This window comes from Talpa occidentalis, unplaced genomic scaffold (assembly GCF_014898055.3).
Source record: "Talpa occidentalis isolate TD23 unplaced genomic scaffold, MPIMG_talOcc4v2.1 talOcc4.14, whole genome shotgun sequence".
Classification (NCBI taxonomy): domain Eukaryota; kingdom Metazoa; phylum Chordata; class Mammalia; order Eulipotyphla; family Talpidae; genus Talpa; species Talpa occidentalis.
In genome coordinates, this window is record NW_023601433.1 from 31,193,391 (window position 1) to 31,215,918 (window position 22,528).

Here is a 22,528-nt window from a genome sequence, read left to right on the forward strand (position 1 = left end):
TTCTGCTCCCTGCTCTGTCTCTGGTGAATCCTCTCACCTTCCTGTGCATCTGGCCTGTACCCTGGCTCTTGTATAAATAAAATAAATCTTAAAAAAAAAAAGACCAGAAAAACACAGGTTTAGGTATTATGGGACTTCAGCAATGTCCTCTAACCTCTTTTCTTAGATACTTTGCAAAGATAATTTTACTCAGAAAAAGTCATTATTCCACTGACAAAAAAAACACTGAGAACAATGCTATTTGCTTAGCTGAACTGAGTGGCCAGCTGAACTTTGGTATCCTCCCATGAAAACTCCTGAATGTATGGTACTAGTTCTGACACTAACACTAAGACATTAGACATGAGGTTTGTGCTTTCTGCTAGTCTCTTGATAACATTTGGCACTGAAACTTTTGTGAAATAAAATCATATATACTGACAAGAAACTGAGAAACAAAAAGGACTCATGTGAGTCTGGGTAATTAAAATGGAGTCAGGAGCTGTTGAAAATTGGGCCACAGGAAAGTCCAGGCATGTCCAGACATACCCACGCATCCATTTCCAAAAGGAAACTGAACAAAGCTGACCTATCAAAGAGCATCCAGGATTGGAACTTCAAACAATCACTGCAAAACTAATTTTACATCTAATTTGCATATTATTGCATCAGTCATTACTTGATAGACAGTTAGCCTAATTTGCACAGCAGGCTAGCGTGAGAACTATCCTGCCTTTTTTTTGTATATGTAAGCACATCCCCAGGCAACTTGGAAAACAGTTCAAAAACTTATTGGGTCTGTGTCTCCTGGGCTAAGTCTTAAGGTTCTTTTCCCTGTCCCAGCTTGACCAGATTTTAGCTTCTTAGTTGTCAAGAGAATATTAATATTTGCAAAAGGAAAAAGTGCTGTGTCTAGACCTGGAGCTCTCCTGGACAGCTTCTATCCCCAATTCCAAAGAACCTGATAAACACCTGGAATACTCTCATGCTTTCGAAAGCTTTTCTTCATTTAGCTTAAGATTCTGTATTTATATAACCAACATGAAGCAAAGTACATTGCAACCATTGATCTGTGTGAAGACTGTGCAGACAGCAAAATAAAATGTCTTTTTGTCAAGGGAGTGAAAAGTTTCTTATTTTAAAACTAATACCCACTACTAGAAAAATAAAAAATAAAACTGCAGGAATCCTCCAAGGTTTGATCCCCTATATAGTAGCATATCTGCTTCTCTATATTTCAAGCTGCAAAGATGTCAAATAGAAGATTTTCTGAAGGCAAGGACAGCAGGCAAGGACAGAAAAAAGATTGAGTCGTGGTATAAACTCACCTCTTCCTGGAAGAGATTCTGACGATTCTTTAGAGCTCGTAATCTGTTCTGCTTGTCTTCATGTTCTAAATGTTCATCTGGTGGGTGGAAGTAGCCAATCAGGTCCTGCAGACTCAGACTTACAGACTCTATTGGTAAGTCTATTGTAGAACTCTTCACTTTTTTGCTGAGAGCATCAAGACCCCTAAATAAAATAGCAAACATTTTTCATTAAAAAGAAACTCTTATATTTAAAGAAATCAGTACTGCTGGACATAATTACATAGAAAATTGACCATTTTAAAGATATAGGATGATTTTCTTCCATTCTTATGGAACTGATTGGATTTCAGTTAAAAAAATTTTAAAAATCTAATGTAAAGAATAAAATGGAAAAAAGCTAAGTTGAACTGATTCTAAAATGTTATGATTTCCAATTAGCCATTCTTGATATCACTAACTTCATACTGTATAAAATGTAAGAAATTTTATTATAAGAAATGAATATTATATACATTGATATAACAATAAATATAAGTACTGTTGGGGGAAAGGATGTGCTGAGCTAATTCCATACAGGTTGCTTTGTGGACTCCACCCCCACTCCAGACCAAAGCCATCAGGACATTGGGAAAGACAAATCCCATCACCACGAAAGGGAAGATTGCTGGGACCTGAGGATGGAGTGAAGAAGCCAGGTTTGGTATAAAACCAGACATGTGGGCCTTGGGGGATTCCCTTTTGGCTTTCCTCCAGCTCTCAGAGTGCCATTGGGTTTCCAGGTTGGCGGATCATGTAGGACGCATTTAAGATTTTATTTCCCTATTTTCAACCTGAGTTGTACATTTCCTCATTTCCCCTTCCCTTGTAAATAAACCTTTTTATTAACCTTTTGTGTGTGCACAGTGGAGTATTAACAAGTCCCTTGAAGTGTGCGGGTGAGGACCCACAGCCAGGCAACCCGTTTTATATCGGGGCTGCCCTGTAACTGTTTGGCGCCCAACGTGGCTTCCAAGCTACACCATGGTTGACCAGCCAAAGTAACTTTCCTTGCATTGGTCACCATAAGCGCACTAGGACAGCTGTACTCACAGTGAAATCTTTGTTTCACGTCTTGAAAAGTCTGATTTTTTCCCTGTGCGTATGGCTCTTGTTTGTGGGTGTGTTTTTGACCCAAACGTGGCCTCAACCATGAGCTTAAGCAGTTTTATCCCTAATTTGAGTTCTTTCAGTTTTTTTCTGGACTTGAGTTTAAGTAGCCTTTTTCCATTAAATATTACCACCAGTTTTATAAATGTAAATAATTGGATGAAACCTGGTGTATGGCACATGATTTTACTTCTGTATACATATGTGGGTGGTTTACAAGCCATCCCTCTACAGTCTGTGCTTCTGAGTGTTTTTTTGGTAATGTGTGTAGGCGCCATTTGCTACATTCTTATTTCTATGAGAGGTAGATGTTCTACTTCACATACTGAGAATGTGCTGCAACAAATTCAAGCTCTTAACTTAGCTATGCAACAACAAAATCAGGATTTTGATTTAACTATTGAGAGTATGAGGGATGAAAACCGTAACGTTTTTGAGTCAGCTTTTAAAAGCATGCAGGATCAAGCTTTTAAAAGTATACAGGACCAGATACAGGCCGCCCTCCATAAATTGGATATGGCAGAGGCTCAGCTGATGGAACAGGGAAGAGATAAACCTTCTCTCCTTCCCATGAGGACTGCAGGAGGGCGGAGTTAGAAGAGGAGGAGTATCATTTGCTAAATACCTTAAACACATCAGGACAAAGGCCTTCTCCACATGACGAGGCCCCTCCCGAGCAGACTCCTGAGGCTTCGCAGCCTCCACTGCCCTCTGGGGAGGAAACTAAAATGGCGTCTCCTCCCCACACTAGATGCAGCACCCATTTTGGCAGGAAGGGTCACCCTGAGGCAGGACAGTTTCCTCTTCACCAGATGACAATGGGTGGCTTGAATGAACAGGGGCGACCTGCTGGGTACTTTTGGTCACACCATCCTTTTAGCATTAGGGACCTCCTAAATTGGAGGAGCTCTGTCCCCTTGTACCAGCAGGCTCCTAAGAGGATGGCGAACTTGTTTGACTCCATCTTCGTCTCCCACTGCCCTAACTGGGCAGATATACAGTCAATGTTACACACTTTACTAACTCTAGATGAGCAGAGGATGGTAGTCAGGAAAGCCAGGGAGGAGGCTGACCATCTCCACCAACAGGATAGACAATGCCCAGAGCCAGAGATTGTTGTCCCAGAGGTAGATCCTGGATGGGACCCCAACAATGGAGGAATGGCGATGTTGGACCTGTATAAAAAATGTTTATTGGTAGGACTGCAAAAGGGAACCCCCCAAGGCCCACATGTCTGGTTTTATACAAAACCTGGCTGCTTAACTCCACCCTCAGTTTCCAGCAACCTTCCCTTTAGTGGTGATGGGATTTGTCTTTCCCAATGTCCTGATGGCTTTGGTCTGGAGTCGGGGTGGAGTCCACAAAGCCTGTATGGAACTAGCTCAGTACATTAATACAAGAAATGAATATAAAATACCTGACTCCTAACACATCTGTAAGCCTTATTCCATCTGATAACAATTAAAATCTAGATAAGAAAAATAGGTGAATACTAAGAACAAAATGAAGCTGAATGTTGTGCACATTCTTTGGTTTTATAAGAGTACGTGTTACACGGATGTTTTATTTAAAAAAGCAAAGAATAAGTAAATATTTATATAATATGAAGGTTTTTTATAAGCTATAAAGCTAAATCAGGATTTATCAAGTAAACTACTATAAAAAAAGCATTTCAATATTCTTTCCCAAACCAATAAATTAGGAAAATATTTGTAATCCCTATGAGATGAAAGAAAACTAAGATCTCTAACATAGTAAAAGTTCATAAGAGAACAGAAATATTAATAAGTAACAGATATTAATTAGGAACAGGGTCAATAAGGTAACTGCATAAAATGTCAAACAACCAAAGCAACATAAGAAAATGTACCTTATAAACCTATTGAAAAGGAAGACGGTGCTTCGGATGACTCGTGCGGTCCTCGACTCTTCATGCTGAGATCTAGATAAATTTAAGCCATCATCCATATGGCCTTCATGATGCATGATAGCCTAGAAGAGAGCAGGAGTAAGGCCAAATAATGTGCACATATCCTTGTATAAACTAGTTATTCAATATATTCATTCAGTTATTGTTCTGAAGAACAAATCATTGTCTTAAAGAACTAATCAAAAAATGTATTGAGGGCCTCCCCGGTGGCACAGCGGTTGAGCGTTGGGTTGCGAAGCTACCCGCACCCGAGACTCCGGTTCGATCCCCGGCTGCTCCCCGGCCACCGGAGGAGGGTCCCACATGGTGCGCAGACCTCTCCTGCCGCCCGCTGCTCCCCTCAGCAGTGTACGTCGGTCCTTCTGCCTGCTCTGCTCCCCGCTCTGGCTCTGGTGAATTCTCTCACCCTCCCGTGCTTCTGACTGTACCCAGTGCATGTATAAACAAAAACAAACAAACAAATAAATAAATAAAGCATGCCTCTATTAAAAAAAAAAAAAAAATGTATTGAGTTGACAAAACAAATCCCAAAGGTTTTTCATAATTCTGTGTTCAATGCTTCATCCACAGTCTAAGCAAACTTGGAACAAAGCTGCAGAGGAAAACATTATTTTGGTACACCAGTTTAGTTTGGAATATAGACTGGTTAATAAGTATTGAGCGAAATTTTGAAGGCACCTAATTTCTTTCAAAAATATATTAGCTGTTTTTTTTAGACTTTTGTTTTTGAACAGTCTGAAATTATAACAGGAAGAAAAATAAGAGCAAAAATCTGAAGTGAACAGCTGAATCCATTTCCTAGAGCAAATAAATTCTAACCAATACCCAGACCAAGGAAGAAAACATTACAGTATCTTAAAATCTTAGTGCTCCCCTGAGGCGAACCCTGCAGGATCCGCCGCAGAGGTGAGCTCCAGGCGCCATTAAAGAGAGCCCCGCCCCCCAGGAGGAGACCAGCACCAGCACACAGCCCCGGCCGCCCGGTAAGCTTGCGCGAAAGCGGCGCTCGGATTGCAGCTGCCCAGGGCCCTGCGCCTGCGACCTAGGCTTGCGGGGAGACGGCGGAGGCCCTCCCTGAGTGAGCAGGAACAAGGAGCCCAGGCAGGGGAGCGGGATTCAAAAGGCGCCATTCCCGCGCCACTGATCTGGGCTATAGCCCGCGTCCTGGAACTGAGGGCTTTGGAACTGAGACCCGGGCGGAGGCCCTCCCTGAGTGAGCAGGAACAAGGCGCCCAGGCAGGGGAGCAGGATTCAAAAGGCGCCATTCCCGCGCCACTGATCTGGGCTACAGCCCGCGTCCTGGAACTGAGGGCTTTGGAACTGAGACCCGGGGCAAGAAATTAGGGGCGTGGGTTCCCCACGACGGTGGGGCACAAGGCAGACACAGCACCCCAAAGCCATTGAGGTGTACCCTACCATCCCCGCTCTGCTCCCTGTCCCACGGGGTGGAAAATCAGCTCCCCAAGGGCTCTAGGAGAGATCTCTGGCGCCACCTAGCGACTTGACCCCAGCACAGGCTACTGAAGGAGCTAGTGGCCAGCTGGGGAGTTAGCCCACACCTGGCTCCTTCCGAACAAGTAGTCTGAGCCCACAGGGAGAGCGAGCACCCACAGCCGGGGCAGACCAGGCGCGCAGAAGAGTGTGCCTGAGACCAGACACGCAGGGAGTGTGTCCCACATCACCATTTTAGAACAGGGACATTTCTTCAGTAAAGACTACCTGCAGAAGGCTTCCTCAGGAGCCAGAGGTGAGCGGGGGAAGTTCGCCCACGCCAGACCCCCTCTGGCCTGCAGTCCAAGCCCAGAGGGGAGCAGGAACCCACCGCCGGGGCAGACCAGGCGCACAGGGGAGTGTGTCCCCACATCGGCATTTTAGAACAGGGACCTTTCTCCAGTAAAGGCTGCTTGAAACTGACAGATGACTCCTGGAAGAACCAGAGGGGAACAGAGAAGCCCACCCAAGATGCCGGCAAGTCCCAACAACACAGTGTCCCAACGCATACGGCAAATTAGAAAACAGACAGTAGGGAGGAGAAGAACCACACGCAACCTAGCAACTCTCCAGAGAAAAAGCACACCACAAAAAGAAAGCCAGCCCCCAGATTGCAAAGACAATAACTTGGAAGAATTTCTGAGCCTTCCAGAAAGAGAATTTAAAATTGCTGTGATTAAAAAACTGACAGAAGTCATAAAGGAAAACAATGATAAGGGAAAAATAATCAACAATCAGAAGAATGCAATTGAGTCCCTAGAGAGGGAAAACAATGGTCAGAAGAAAGAAATTGAGTCCCTAAAGAGGGAAGTAAAAGAAATGCAGGAGATCAAAGAATTAATGGAAGAACTAAAGAATTCTGGGAAAAGCAATGAAAGCAGAATAGATGAAATGGAAGAACGAATAAGTAATCTTGAAGACACAGAAATAAAAAGAACCAAAACAGAGAAGGAAAGAGAAGTACGAAGGAAAAAGAACGAAGAAAGACTTCGGGAACTATCGGACTCCATGAGGAAAGGAAATATAAGAGTTATAGGAATACCAGAAGGAGAGGAGAGAGATGTAGGAACAGAGAAAATATTCAAAGAGATAATTGAAGAGAACTTCCCAAATGTGAAGAAGGAGCTGAAAATTGATATACAAGAAGCAAGAAGAACACCAAACTTCCACGACGAAAGGAAAAATACAGCAAGACACATAATGGTAAAGCTCCCAAGGATCCAGGACAAGGAAAAAATAATGAAGCTGGCAAGAGGGAAGAAACAGATAACATTCAAAGGAAAACCAATCAGGCTGACATCAGACTTCTCCGAAGAAACACTACGGGCAAGGAGAGAGTGGAGGGACATAGTCAACAGACTCCAAGAAAACAGATGCCAACCAAGAATACTCTATCCCGCAAAGCTCTCCTTCCTCTTTGAAGAAAGAATATGGACCTTCCCAGACAAACAGAAACTCCGGAATTTCATTGCAACTAAACCCCCACTCCAAAAAATACTACAAGGAGTTCTAAAGCCAGAACCTCAGAGCGACGAATAACAATGAAAGAAGGCCAAAAAAAAAAAAAAAGTTATTAAAAGAATAAATAAATAAAATCAAAGGAAAAACAAACACAATGGCAAATACAGATGTTAACATATCAATATTAACTCTAAATGTAAATGGACTAAACTCTTCAATAAAAAGACACAGAGTTGCAGCCTGGATTAAGAAACAAAACCCAACCTTTTGCTGTCTCCAGGAAACACATTTAGCTACAAAAGATAAAAATAGGCTCAAAGTTAAAGGATGGAAAACAATCCTACAAGCAAATGGACCAAAAAAGAAAGCAGGAACAGCTATACTTATATCAGATAAAACAGATTTCAAACTCAAAAAGATAAAAAGAGACCCCAATGGTCACTACATTATGATCAAGGGGACAATACTTCAAGAAGAAATAACACTCATTAACATATACTCACCAAACGAAGGAGCACCAAAATATATCAGACAACTGTTGTCCTCTCTGAAAACAGACATCAGAGAAAACACATACGTAGTGGGAGACTTCAACACACCACTATCAACAATGGATAGATCAACAAGACAAAAAATAAGTAAAGAAACCAAAGCTCTAAATAAAGACCTAGAGCATTTGGGCTTAACAGACATCTATAGAACACTAAACCCCAAAAAAACGGAGTACACATTTTTCTCAAGCGCACACGGATCATTCTCCAGGATCGATCACATACTGGGGCACAAGACAAACATCAACAGATACACCAAGATTGAAATCATATCAACCATCTTTTCTGACCATGAAGGCATCAAACTAGAAATAAACCATAAAAAGAAGGCAAGGAACTTTCCTACCTCATGGAGATTAAAAACCACACTACTGGAAGACCATTGGACTAATGAGGAGATCAAAGAAGAAATTAAAAAATTTTTTGAATTGAACGACAAGGAGGACACCAATATCCTAAATGTATGGGATGCAGCAAAAGCAGTAATAAGAGGAAAATATATAGCAATAGAAGCTCACATCAAGAAACAAGAAAGAACGCAAAGAAACAACCTAATCTCGAAGCTCAAAGATCTAGAAAAAGAACAACAAGAAAACCCCAAAACCAGTAGAAGAAAAGAAATAATAAAAACCAAAGCAGAAATAAATGAAATTGAAACTAAAAAAACAATCCAAAAGATCAATGAAACCAAGAGCTGGTTCTTTGAAAAAATAAATAAAATAGACAAACCCCTAGCCAGGCTCACAAAGGAAAAAAGGGAGAAAGCACAAATAAACAGGATCATCAATGAAAGAGGAGAAATCACAACGGACACAGCAGAAATCAAAAGAATAATCAGTAACTACTATGAACAGTTATATGGAAACAAGTTTAACAATCTAGAGGAGATGGACAAATTCCTACAACTCTACAATCACCCAAAGCTAGATAAAGAAGAAATAGAACACCTAAACAGACCAATTACAATTAGCGAAATTGAAATGGTAATCAAAAACCTCCCCAAAAACAAAAGCCCAGGACCTGATGGATTTACAAATGAATTCTACCAAACATTCAGAGACGAATTAGTGCCTATCCTTCACAAACTCTTCCAAAAAATTGAGAAGGAAGGGACAATACCAAACACGTTCTATGAAGCCAACATTACACTAATACCAAAACCGAACAAGGACAACACAAAAAAGGAAAACTACAGGCCAATCTCCCTAATGAACACTGATGCAAAAATCCTCAATAAAATTTTAGCTATCAGAATCCAACAATGTATCCATAAGATAATTCACCACGACCAAGTTGGATTCATTCCAGGGGCACAAGGATGGTTTAACATCCGAAAATCAATCAACGTTATCCAACACATCAACAAAAAGAAATATAAAAACCATATGATAATATCAATAGATGCTGAGAAAGCTTTCGACAAAGTGCAACACCCATTCATGATAAAAGCCCTTGAAGTTCCTGGGATACAAGGAACATACCTCAACATCATAAAGGCCATCTATGACAAGCCAACAGCCAGTATCATTCTCAATGGTGAAAAGCTGAAAGCAATTCCATTAAGATCTGGAACAAGACAAGGATGTCCACTCTCACCATTGCTTTTCAATATAATACTGGAAGTCCTAGCCAGGGCAATAAGACAAGAGAAAGACATCCAAGGAATCCAAATAGGAAAAGAAGAAGTCAAACTATCACTATTTGCAGACGATATGATATTATACATAGAGAACCCCAAAAACTCCACAGAAAAGCTAATTCAACTCATCAATCAGTTCAGTAAAGTGGCAGGATACAAAATCAACACGCAAAAGTCAGTAGCCTTCCTATACACAAACAATAAATCTGAAGAAGAAGAAATCGAAAAGACCATCCCTTTTGTTATTGAAACAAAAAAAAATCAAATATTTGGGAATAAATCTAACAAAAGAGGTAAAGGACCTATACAAAGAAAACTATAAAACACTGTTAAAAGAAATAGAAGAAGACACAAAGAAATGGAGAGACATCCCCTGCTCATGGATTGGAAGAATAAACATTATTAAAATGGCCATCCTTCCAAAAGCAATGTACAGATTCAATGCTATTCCAATCAAAATTTCAATGTCATTCTTCAAAGAAATAGAAAAATCATTGATGAAATTCATATGGAATCACAAAAAACCCCGAATAGCCAAAGCTCTCCTTAAAAAAAAAGAAGGGAATGGAGGCATCAGACTCCCAGACTTCAAACTATACTACAAAGCCATAATCATCAAAACTGCATGGTATTGGAACAAGAACAGACATACAGACCAATGGAATCGAATAGAAAATCCAGAAATAAACCCACAGATTTATGGTCAACTAATCTTTGACAAAGGAGCAAAGACTATGCATTGGAGCAAAGAAAGTTTGTTCAATAAATGGTGCTGGGAAAACTGGGTCGCTACATGCAAAAGAATGAAGCTTGACCACCACCTCACACCATACACAAAAATCAACTCAAAATGGATTAAAGAACTAGACATAAGACCTGAAACCATAAAATATATAGAAGGAAATATAGGCGAAACACTACGTGATTTGCACATCAAAGACATCTTTACAGACACATCACCCAAAGCAGTGATAGTGAAGGCAAAGATAAACAGCTGGGACTATATCAAATTAAAGAGCTTTTGCACAGCAAAAGAGACAATAACAAAAACAAAGAGAAACCCCACCAACTGGGAGAACATTTTTGCACCCAACACTAATGATAAAGGACTGATCACAAAAATCTGCAAAGAGCTGATGAGACTCAACAACAACAAAGAAAATAATCCAGTCAAAAAATGGGCAGAAGAGCTTAAAAGAAACTTCTCTGAAGAGGAAATGCAAATGGCCAACAGGCATATGAAAAAATGTTCAACATCACTTGTAATCAGGGAAATGCAAATCAAAACTACCATGAGATACCATCTTACACCAGTGAGAATGGCACATATTAAAAAAACTAGCAACAACAAATGTTGGCGAGGGTGTGGAGAAAAAGGAACTCTTCTGCACTGTTGGTGGGAATGCAAACTGGTCCAACCACTGTGGAAAGCTGTGTGGAGATTTCTGGACCTACTAAACATAGAGCTTCCATATGACCCAGCAATTCCACTCCTAGGTATTTACCCAAAGGACACAGAAACATCAATTCCAAAGAACACCTGCACCCCTATGTTTATAGCAGCACTGTTTACAATAGCTAAGCTTTGGAAACAACCCAAATGCCCAAAAATAGATGACTGGATCAAGAAGATGTGGTACATATATACCATGGAATATTACTCAGCATTCAAAAAAGATAAACACATGCAATTTGCTGCAACATGGATGACGCTGGAAGGGATCATGCTCAGCGAAATAAGCCAAAAAGAAAAAGAAAAATACCGGATGGTCTCACTCATAGCAGGAATCTAGAAAACTTAAATAATGGACCAGGAAAATGAAAAACTATAAGAAAGTGAAAATCAAAATCAACAAAAAACTATGAACCAGAGACACTTTTAGGGGGCGGGGGCGGGAGGGGAGGGATTGGGGTCAGAATGGGGGGCTGCAATTGTATGGGGAATATAACAATAAAATTTATAAAAAAAAAAAAAAAAAAAAAAAAGATGTAAGACATATGCATCACCCAGAAAAAAAAAAAAAAAATCTTAGTGCTCCCTTCCTACCCTTGCTCTCCACCATAGGTATGCTGTATAGTGTGTGTGTATAATATATATATATATATATATATATATATTACACACACACATATACACACACATACACATACATATATAATTGGAATCATGCAATAGGTACCCATTTATGTCTACATTTTCTTGCTCAGCACTTATAGTGAGAAGTTATAGTGCATCTAACTAGATGTAGTGAGCTAAAATTAGTAACAGAAAGCAAAATTATAAACTATTAATGAAGAAAATATAGAGGAAATTCTTTTACCAAAATCATTGAGAGAGACATATTTATATTCAAAGGCAATTTCATAGACTTAATCTTCATTAACAAGGAACGGATGACTAAAATATAAGAATATATTACTCATTTCAGGTTATAAATTTTAATGAAAAGTTGACATAATGACATTAATGTAACATAAAGTTGACATGAACTAGAGATCAAAGAAAAGTTAGAAAGAATGCATAAACTCAAAATTTGTTTCTTTGAGAGGATAAAATGTATAAAGCAGGGCCTCCCTGGTGGCGCAGCGGTTGAGCGCTGGGCTGCGAAGCTGCCTGCAGCCTCTGCAGCGCCCGTTCAATCCCTGGCCACCAGCGAGGGTCCCACATCGTGCGCAGACCTCTCCTGCCGCCCGCTGCTCCCCTCAGCAGTGTACTTCGTCAGTCTGCCTGTTCTGTTCCACACTCTGGCTCTAGTGAATTCTCTCACCCTCTGGCGGTTCTGACTGTAACCAGTGCTTGCATAAATAAATTAATTAAATATATATATATATATATATATATATAAAGCAGGCTAAAAATATAATAGAAAGCAAGAACACAGAGCATCAGATATAATATACAAAGGACAATAAAATAATAAAATTATGACAGACAATACCATGTGGAAGTTAATGACAAAAAGTTAAATTAAATATGTAATAGAAAGATGCAGTGGGATTTGTTGGGGAGGTGGAGATATAAATGAGACCAGTAGGGAGAGTGCATGAAAATTGCAGGTGAGTGATGGATATACAGAGGTTTACCTTACTATTTTATTTTCTTTGTATGTGTTTCAATTTTCCATAATAAAAAGTTAAAAAGCAGGCAGGCTCAGCTTAAGTTAATAAAGAATGTTTCACAAATACCAAGTACAAACAAATACATCTAAATGTATGGTCCTAAATCAAAGAACTCAAAGAAAATATAACGATTATCTCATTACAAATATTAGACAGGTCTGCAGGAGAGCTGGCCAGGATCCACACCCACTGTTCTGAGGAAGGAAGGGAGAATATAGGGATGTAGCTAAGTCCAACATCATCAAAGTAAAACCAGTCTGGGACTTGACTATAATTAGAACAGGTCCCTCTAACATCCAATAACCTTGCACAATTTATACTGGAGTATGTATATGTTACATTGTTACTCTGTTGAACATAAAAATTTCTGCGACATGGCAGTCTTTCTTTGCAAGGTTTCACATTTGGAGAAATAACATCTGTCTTGTTATTAGATTCTATGTACTGTGACACTTTGGTGTTTTGGTGTAAAAACAGGAAACATGAACAATGTAAATCCAGTACTATCTATGTGGCGGGGGGGAGAGAGAATACATACAACATATAGTAATTTATACATGAATGTTTTGAAAATACACAAAAGGGTGTAAGGGTAACGGTGAGCTAGAAAGAATTTTTAAGATCATCTTTAAATAGAAGCTCTGGAGGATGGATTGGAATTGAGTAGAGGGAAAAAAAAGATATTATCATTTTTATTTTTTAATAGAGGCATGTTATTTATTTATTTATTTATTTGTTTGTTTGTTTTTTGTTTATACATGCACTGGGTACAGTCAGAAGTGCAGGAGGGTGAGAGAATTCACCAGAGCCAGAGCTTGGAGCAGAGCAAGCAGAAGGACCAAAGTACACTGCTGAGGGGAGCAGCTGGTGGCAGGAGAGGTCTGCGCACGATGTGGGACCCTCCTCCGGTGGCTGGGGAGCTGCTGGGGATCGAACCGGTGCCGCAGAGGCTGCAGGCAGCTTCGCAACCCAGCGCTCAACCACTGCGCCACCGGGGAGGCCCCGATATTAGAGTTTTTAAAGGTATTCCTTTAAAATTGGCATGCTAGGGAAACTGAAGATAATGGTTCCAGAACAGCCAAAAGATAGAAGAATAGAGCAGAGAGGAGGTGGAAGTAGGTCAGGAAGGCATCACATTATTATGAAAGTGTGGGCCCACTGCTTTGCAAATAAGGAGGGGTGGGTAAAGGTCTTGGAGGTTGGGGTGCAAGAGCACATCCACATTCTAAGCGAAATTCCAGCAGCAGTATGGACAACAAAGAGAATTAAGTAGACTAGGCAAGAAATGGAGAAAAAACACATTACTTCATTAAATATTTAAATCAGTGATGTAATACTTAGCAATCTTCCCCTAACAAAACCTCACCTTCCAAAAACCAAGTAGTATAACATGTTGGGATTTGACTGTTTGCATGTAAATTATGGGTTTATTGAAAATTTCATTGAATGAAAGTGTTAGCTACCTCTTTTCGTCATATGTTTCTGGTTATTAATCATCAAATGATGACTGCTATAAATAGTGTTTCTACATAACCTTACCTTACGCTGTATGGATCCCATTCTCACAGATTTCACATCCACAGACTGGTAAGTCAGCCACAGGCCTGTATTTACATGTTGTATATAACACATTGAGTCTCCATATTTTATTTCTGATGTTCCCATGCCATCAACTTCTTTTCTCACCCCTACATCCAATTTTTCCTAAAACAGAAAAAAAAATATATAGGCAAGGTTTTTTAATTTTTTTTTTTTTTTTGCTTTGAAAGAAATTTACCTTGTAACAATATATTCCTTGAAACATTCAGCACTCTTTGGTCCCCTGAAATTATAATAGCCAGATACTCTACTTTAGCTTCTACTGAAAATTGAAGAAATTGCAAAACATAAATAACACATTCTTCATTCACTCATGTTAATGGAAAACTGTGTTGGCTACACAAAATTTTATATAGCTTATTTGGCAAACTACAGACAAGAAATATTTTAAATGAGAAGTTTAAGCTTCATATTCATTCCAGATTATTCTTTCCATTATTGTTAGTTAAGAATATGAGTAGAGAGGACAAAAAATTCAGTTTTAAATCCAACTTCTTTGAACTTAGGACAAGTTAAACAAACCATTGAAGTCTCAGTTTTCTTGTGTGTGAATAAAGCTAACAAGAAAATCTCCCCCCAATATCAGAAAATGAGATGATGTATATAAAGTTTTCAGCACAGAGGACCTGTAATAAAATACTTTGATCATTTTAATTTTTGACCATGAAATAGTGTTGATAATGATGACAGTTGTTAAGAAGGAAGTAAATGATGATTTAATTTGAACTTACGAAAGTTGAAATTCTATTTCCAACAATGCATTTACAGCTTGGACTACAGAGGTATTCACTCCTAAAAGTCTACTATACTACACTCCTATGGTTTTTGAAGCAGATTTTTTTGAAGCAAAAAACAGTTCTCTCAGAGCAACTATTTAGTTTAACTCCTAAATTATTTCAATTCGTCTTCCTACATCATGCTCCCTTTCCATTCTCCCTATCATTCTTAATTTGATAGTCAGGAACTCACAATACCTTAAAGTTCTGTATCACCCTTAAAATAACAGAGGGAAAAAAAAACTAATTTTTTTTTTTTGGTGGCAGTACATCCTTACTGTGATTTCTTATTTTCCTCCTGGATCTAACTTTCCTTGTCAAATTTTTCTTCTAACCTTTGGTTATGACTTTTGTTTGAAATTTTAATAGTTACATCTTTTTTTTGTTTTTACACAAATGTTTTTAAAGATTAGGTTGAAGTAAAATTTATGTGTGTTGTGCAAACAGGAACAATTCAACTAAAATATAATTTGGACAGATTTTTAATGTCTATATTGTACTAATAACAGCACTGATTATGAACACTCCATCAATGAAAAAAATTAAAAGTAAAATGAGTTGAAATTCTTTTTTTTTTAATAGAGGCATGTTTTATTTATTTATTTGTTTGTTTGTTTGTTTGTTTGTTTGTTTATACATGCACTGGGTACAGTCACAAGCACGGGAGGGTGAGAGAATTCACCAGAGCCAGAGCGGGGAGCAGAGCAGGCAGAAGGACCGAAGTACACTGATGAGGGGAGCAGCGGGCGGCAGAAGAGGTCGCCATGTGGGACCCTCCTCCGGCGGCCGGGGAGCAGCCGGGGATCGAACCGGCTCCGCAGAGGCCGTGGCAGCTTCGCAACCCAGCACTCAACTGCTGTGCCACCGGGGAGCCCAATGAGTTGAAATTCTTAACACAAAAAAGTTAGTCATACTGTCATACTAGAAAGTGAATACAATTCTAAATTGAATTGAATTAACCATGTTGCAAATCACTTAAAACACTAATCTAAGGATTTGCAAAAAAGGAGATAAATTCTGATCTCATTCTATCAAACAAAAAACTACTAATCTATTATACCAACCCTATGGATTGGAAAATTAAACTATCAGAAAAAAATGTAACAATGCAGTTATCTACTCAGAATAAAACAATCATCTTCTAACATTCTTTTTTTTTTTTTCTTTTATCCAAGAAAATTAGTTTGTGGTCTGTTTATAGGATTTGGGATTGTGTTTTAAGAAGTTGCAATTACTAACTATAGAGTTACACTTTGTTTGCTTTTTATTGAAGTAGTTCATATCACTCTCTGGATTAGAAAGTTTTAATTGTGAAACTTGATGATGACTGTTTTAGTAATTACTCTGATCCTCAAGTCAAGTAAGAACTGCTAAAGTGACATTAGGGGGAAAAGGTGTCCTTATGAAACAACAAAGGTCAGTCATGTTCTTTCCTTCTTTTATTTCCCTTCATTTCTGGTATTCAGGTTTAGGACAAATTCGGTCAAAATAATCTAGATGCTTTGAACAACCATAAACATAAGCATAACATGAGTAAAGAAAATGATAGTTGGTAGAAGCATCTACTAAAACCCAAAATTTAGTCTCTGTTACTGGAAATAGAGTACAAGCAAGGAACAGTCTCACTAAAACTCTGCACTTACCTATACTATATTTAAGTTAGTGGTCTCATCATCACTTTGTAGATTTTTTTTTAAATTATTGTTGCAATGGGAATGTTGAGTAATATAATTGGCTATTCTGCCCATAGAGAACAATCATAGAATTGGGAAAAGATACTTTTCAGAATCTATTTGAAGGTACATTAGAGAATCCAAAGCAGGGAGAAATTGGAGAATGGATTTATCTCTAAAGATGAACAGCACCCAGGCAATTTAATAAAGTTTCCTTTTGCCTGGGGGTATGCCCTGATCAATCTGCCTATAGCTCAGGCAGAAGAAAGCTGCTGCCTTACTGATTTCAGGTATTAGAAGACAGAGTTTAGGGCTCATAAGAAGCCAGAAAACTAGATGAGTTAGGTCCTGGACCAATGAAGTATTCACAAAATTTGCTTATGGACTAAAATTCCTTTTTTTGACTCAAATTCCTATTGACCACCAAACTGCAAATGCTTAGGCAAGGCCCTGATATATTGGCAGCAGTAGGGGTTGAAATAACTGAGCAGTGATATAAGCATTTGCCCACTACAAAAAGAGAGAAACACTGGAACTTCCATCTAGAAAACGTTAAAGAACTTCTGCCAAAACAAAACTCAGACTTCAAGGAAAAAAAAATTCAGTATAAGATGTCACTTCTAATATTCAATATACTGTCAAAAATAAATAATGTGGAGAAACAAAAAATGATCCATACTGTATTTTTAAATAAAAATGTGACCTCTATTAAAAAATCAATAGAAATTGATGCAAAGGTGACATTTAAAATCAGCAATCGGGCCTTCCCGGTGGTGCAGCGATTGAGCGCTGGGCTGCGAAGCTGCCTGCAACCTCTGCAGCGCTAGCTCGATCCCTGGCCACTGGTGGCGAGGGTCCCACATGGCACACAGACCTCTCCTGCCATGCCAGTTGCTCCCCTCAGCAGTGTACTTCGGTCCTTCTGCCTGCTCTGCTCCCCGCTCTGGCTCTGGTGAATTCTCTCACCCTCCTGCTCTTCTGACTGTACCCAGTGCTCGTATAAATAAATAAATAAATAAATCTTTAAAAAAAAAAAACTTGACCTTTAAATAAATAAATAAATAAATAAAATCAGCAATCAAGACTTTAAAGCAACTAATAGAAATATAAAATATGGTCAAGAACAAAGGAAAATATATGAATAATAAGCAGAGAGAAAAATATTAGTTATGAAATATAAAAAATGAAAACAATAATTGGATTAGCTTAACATCAGACTGGAATTAAGACTAAGAAATTAGTAAATTGAATGATCAGTAGAAATTTTCTAAGCACAACATCTCAAATATAGGCAACTCAAATACAAATATTTTGCCATTAAGTGGAAACTTCTCTCAAAAGATGATACAAAATTAAATCAAAAGCCTCCTGCATTTAATAAAGAAAATGTTGAAATTCTCACTATTACTATAGCATTCATTAACATCCATCATTAAATTTAATAGTCTTATTGTCAATCTTTTAAGAATACTCTTCAGGTCTTGAGAACCATATGCTCAAAGAGAAAACAACTCTTTTTGACACCAACTAGAGTTATTAAGAAGACTTTCCTTTTGCATATTTTCTCTTTTTATTCATGTGCATTCATACCATGCAGTAGTTTAATTATCAGAAAAATGTTGGCACTTTATTAAAATAGCCCTAAACTGCCTTTTTTGCCACTTGACTATCAATTAGTTTTTCAAGGGCAGGAATCATATGTCTGGTTCCTTCACTCCATTGACCTGTGTCCCCTGGACCAGAACAGTGCCTGTAATACACTAGATTCTCAATGAAGGTTTATTAAATTAATGAATATTTGGCAAGAAATCATATAGCCCTTCAGATGCTGCATAGAAAATAAAATTATGGACTACTCCCAATCATGGCATTCAACTAATTTCACTCATTAATGTTGGAAAAAATTGCAAATGAACATCAAAATCATACAGAAGTTAAAACTTCAGCCTGAAAAACATCAAGTGATGCTTTGGCAGTGGGTCTATCAAACTGACTCATTGCAAAGTAAAAACAATTTCTAAACAATTGTGGCCTAATAAAGTTATATGTAGGCATTACATATACCAGACTAAACTCAGTAAGAAATGAAGTGCTGTAGGATGATGTTCAAATAATATGGACCAGGTAGTTCAAAGAGATTCTTCTAGCATTAATTAGAGTATCCTTAAAAGCATTCAAATTATTCTGTCAAATGGCTGATAAGAAGGAAGAGGTCTATGTGTATAGATGGTAGAGTGCTGGTTTTTATAGTAGCCAGTTCTCCTTAATACAAAGTGGTTAAAGTTAATATAATTACATGATCAAAAAAAATTTAATTTGCTTCATATGGTACCACAATGTGCCACAGAAGACTTCATTTCTGTGAAAAATGACTCTTGAATTGCTAGAGTCATTAGCCTAGGACAACAAGCCTGACTAAGTGTAGCCCTTTTGAAGCAGTGCTGCAAATGTATATACAGATCTTGTGTTCCCTGGTGGTCAGAAATCTCATGAGGAGACTCTGTGATGAGTGGTTTGTGAAGAGAAGGGATTTGAAAAATTTCTTGTGCTAGGAGCTTCTTTGAGGGGGTTCTTTAGCAGCAGTGAAACAAGGTAACAGATTTACATACTTTATATACATATTTCATACTGGCTCTGTTTTTGTGAGCATAAGGATAAGCATAAAAACTGAAAGCTTTCTATATCCTCTGTAAACTATAGTTGCATTATTTTTATCATGCTATCAACAAACCTTGACAAAGGGTTACTATAAAAAATAATTTTGAGTTTAATCTTTATTAAACGTAGAATGTATCTCCATTGATAACTTACTATAACTATTTGGAAAAAAAAACACTATGTTTTCCATTTATTTTTATTTTTTGGATATTTAATCAATCACAGAACAACTATAATATAGGAGAATATATGTGAGCTATATATATATATATTAATAAATTTTTAATTATTTTATTAAAGAGGACTGTAGATTTACTATTTGTGTTCTAATACTGGTCTGGCACCTAATTCATCTAAGCTTCAGTTTCCTTACCTGCTGAATGAAAATAGTAGATTAAAAATGAGATTTAAAATAGTATCTCAAAATTCATAGAGTTGAAATTTTATAGGTGATAAGGTGCTCAGCATATATTTGGCATATAAGTGAACCATTACTCTCATTTTCATTATCTGACTCTCTATGTTATAAAACATTTCAAATACTGTCTCATTCAAGCCTAAAAGTCCCAAATAGAAATAACATACTAAAAAATATGCTTTAAAAATATATTCTATTTTTGCCACTTGCTCCATAATTCTTGTGATCTCATCAGCAATCTTATTTGAGGTTGGCATTCCAACATTTCAATAGCAAAAAGTTTCTATTCATGGTGCATGGGAGAAAGAAAACTGGAGAAAAGCACCCACAGGAATATTTTACTGGCATTTTAAGCTAAAAAAATAATTACATCTTGGGGGGAGTAGAATACATATGTGATTGGCAAGATCAACCTTATTTTATTAAAACTGAACATTTCTAATATACTTGAAAGCGAAAGTGATGGTAAAAAAAAAACCTCTAGAGTAGAGAAAGTGAAGCAAAGGTCTAAGAACACCTACACAAGTCAAACTGAAATCATTATGTAAAATGTTTTCTTAAAAGGAGCCAAAAATTATTTTAGAATTATATAGTGTATCACAACATATCGCATACTTTAACTTATACAATGTTATATGTCAATTATATACTCAATGAAGCTGCATGAAAAGTAGATACAGACATAGTATATATCTGATATCTAGATATTCTCTCTATATTCAGTTATCTATGTGAATAAAGTAATCAACAGTTGTTGATTCTTTTTGCTAATCCTCACTATTTGAGAGTTGATTGTTGAGTGTTATATCAACACCAAAGGAATCTCAATGAGAAGGAAAATTCTCCTTATATTAATAGAAAGCCTATAAAGTCATTATTTACAACTGTTAGTATGAATGATATAATGATCTATAGATTTTCAAGAATATATTAATATTCTTCAAGCAAATCTCACACAATTATAGGTAAGGGCAAACCAATATAAATGCTAAAGAGATGATTTCATTTCAGAATTTCTAACACTTACACCTAAGCACAAGATGTTGGTATTATTCATCTGACCTAGAAAAGTTTAATTTTTCATCAATGAAAACTTGATTTGCAAGATATTAATGTGTCAATCCATAGTCATTACTAATGACACAGTAAAAGTATATGTGGAATCAAGAAAATATATTACATAAAGAAAAGTCTTTGCCTTTCAAAATTACACACTCATTATTTTATTTAGAAAAGCATGAAAAATATGGCAAGCATTTTCAACCTCTCTTTGGCACTAAAAAGGAGATGAGGCATCAAATACACCTTGAGTAAATACAATATGTATTTCAAAGACAAGGCCCATAACCAAATGTTGATGATTAACAAGAGTTAAAAATTTGTTTAGTTATACCATTTTGTCTAAGATATTGGCAATATAAAAAATATTTTATTTAAAAAATATAGTTTTCACCTTTAAATAGGAACTTTGCTTTTGTTCTGTTTTAGTTGTTTCATGTTCAATGTTACTTTATTATATAACTGTAGGAGACAACATTTATATAAAATGGGTTTTAATTTCATCAGAATACATCTTGCAGTAAACACAAGTTTATATTTTGAATATACTTATTGCTTCTTTTTTCCTCAACAAACCTCTATGTATGTATTTATTTTCAGACATGAGGCCTCCCCTAGTGGCGCAGCGGTTGAGCGTTGGTTGCGAAGCTGCCTGCAGCCTCTGTTCAATCCCGGCTGCTCCCGGCCACTGGAGGAGAGTCCCACATGGCGCACAGACCTCTCCTGCCGCCCGCTGCTCCCCTCAGCAGTGTACTTCAGTCCTTCTGCCTGCTCTGCTCCCCGCTCTGGCTCTGGTGAATTCTCTCACCCTTCCGCGCTTCTGACTGTACCCAGTGCTTGTATGTATGTATGTATGTATGTATGTATGTATGTATGCATAAATAAATAAATAAATAAAAATATTTTCAGACATGTATTTCTGTGCCATATATTTTTTTCCTGAAAGACCAGTTGGTAATTCAGTAACTTAATTTCAACAAAACTAAGATATCAAATTAACATTGTTAACCCAGAAAGTTTTTTAAGACCTTATAATTAGATTAACTACTTTTCTAGAATCATGGACAACTTCTGTTTAAAACACATTTTCTACCAAACAAAACTAGCTAAAATATTACATGAGAATCATACAGCTAATGGCTTCTTTCATCTAAGATAATCAACACATATATACAGAGTTTTAATTTCAATCACAGTTATACTTCTCTTAACAGAATCATGGATATCTAAAAACTTTTGGAAAAATCACAAATTTTACACACCAAAAAAACTAATTCCATTCCAAAAATAACTGAACCATTCAAGAATACAGTAGGAAGAGTACAATGCCATTCTAAAAGATTAGTTTAGCCAGAAGCATTAATTAAAGATGACAACCCATTATTACATGAAAGGCAACCCCCAAAAGTCACTATTCTACTTTTGACTAACAAAAGGGAATCCAATTACCAGCTGTACCCTTTATTTCTTGTAAGTCAAGCATTGTGAGCAAGAGTCACTTTTAAAAAATCTTACACATTAGACCAGAACAACCTGGTTAGAAGATAAGTAACCATGAGAGAAAGTTCTAAGGGCGTTTTCAAAGAATCTGTTTGAAGGACATGAGAAAAGCTTAAACATTCACCTCCGGAAAATTAAGTCTCTCTATATGATTTCAACTCACTGAAAATAAGAAAATGTCTTTCCATTCCCAAATGACTACATCTAGCTTAGTATAT

General features: G+C 37.4%; 1 protein-coding gene across 1 annotated transcript in view; it reads right to left on the reverse strand.

Annotated features, from left to right (window-relative positions):
- The window catches only part of RYR2 (ryanodine receptor 2), a 697,569-nt gene that overhangs the window by 325,476 nt on the left and 349,565 nt on the right, over window positions 1–22,528 (reverse strand). The window contains exons 13-14 of the mRNA XM_054694896.1: window positions 4,306–4,427; window positions 1,308–1,491 (exon numbers count right to left, since the gene is read on the reverse strand). Of these exons, the coding sequence (XP_054550871.1) occupies window positions 1,308–1,491; window positions 4,306–4,427 (306 nt within the window). The remainder of the gene's footprint in view (window positions 1–1,307; window positions 1,492–4,305; window positions 4,428–22,528) is intronic.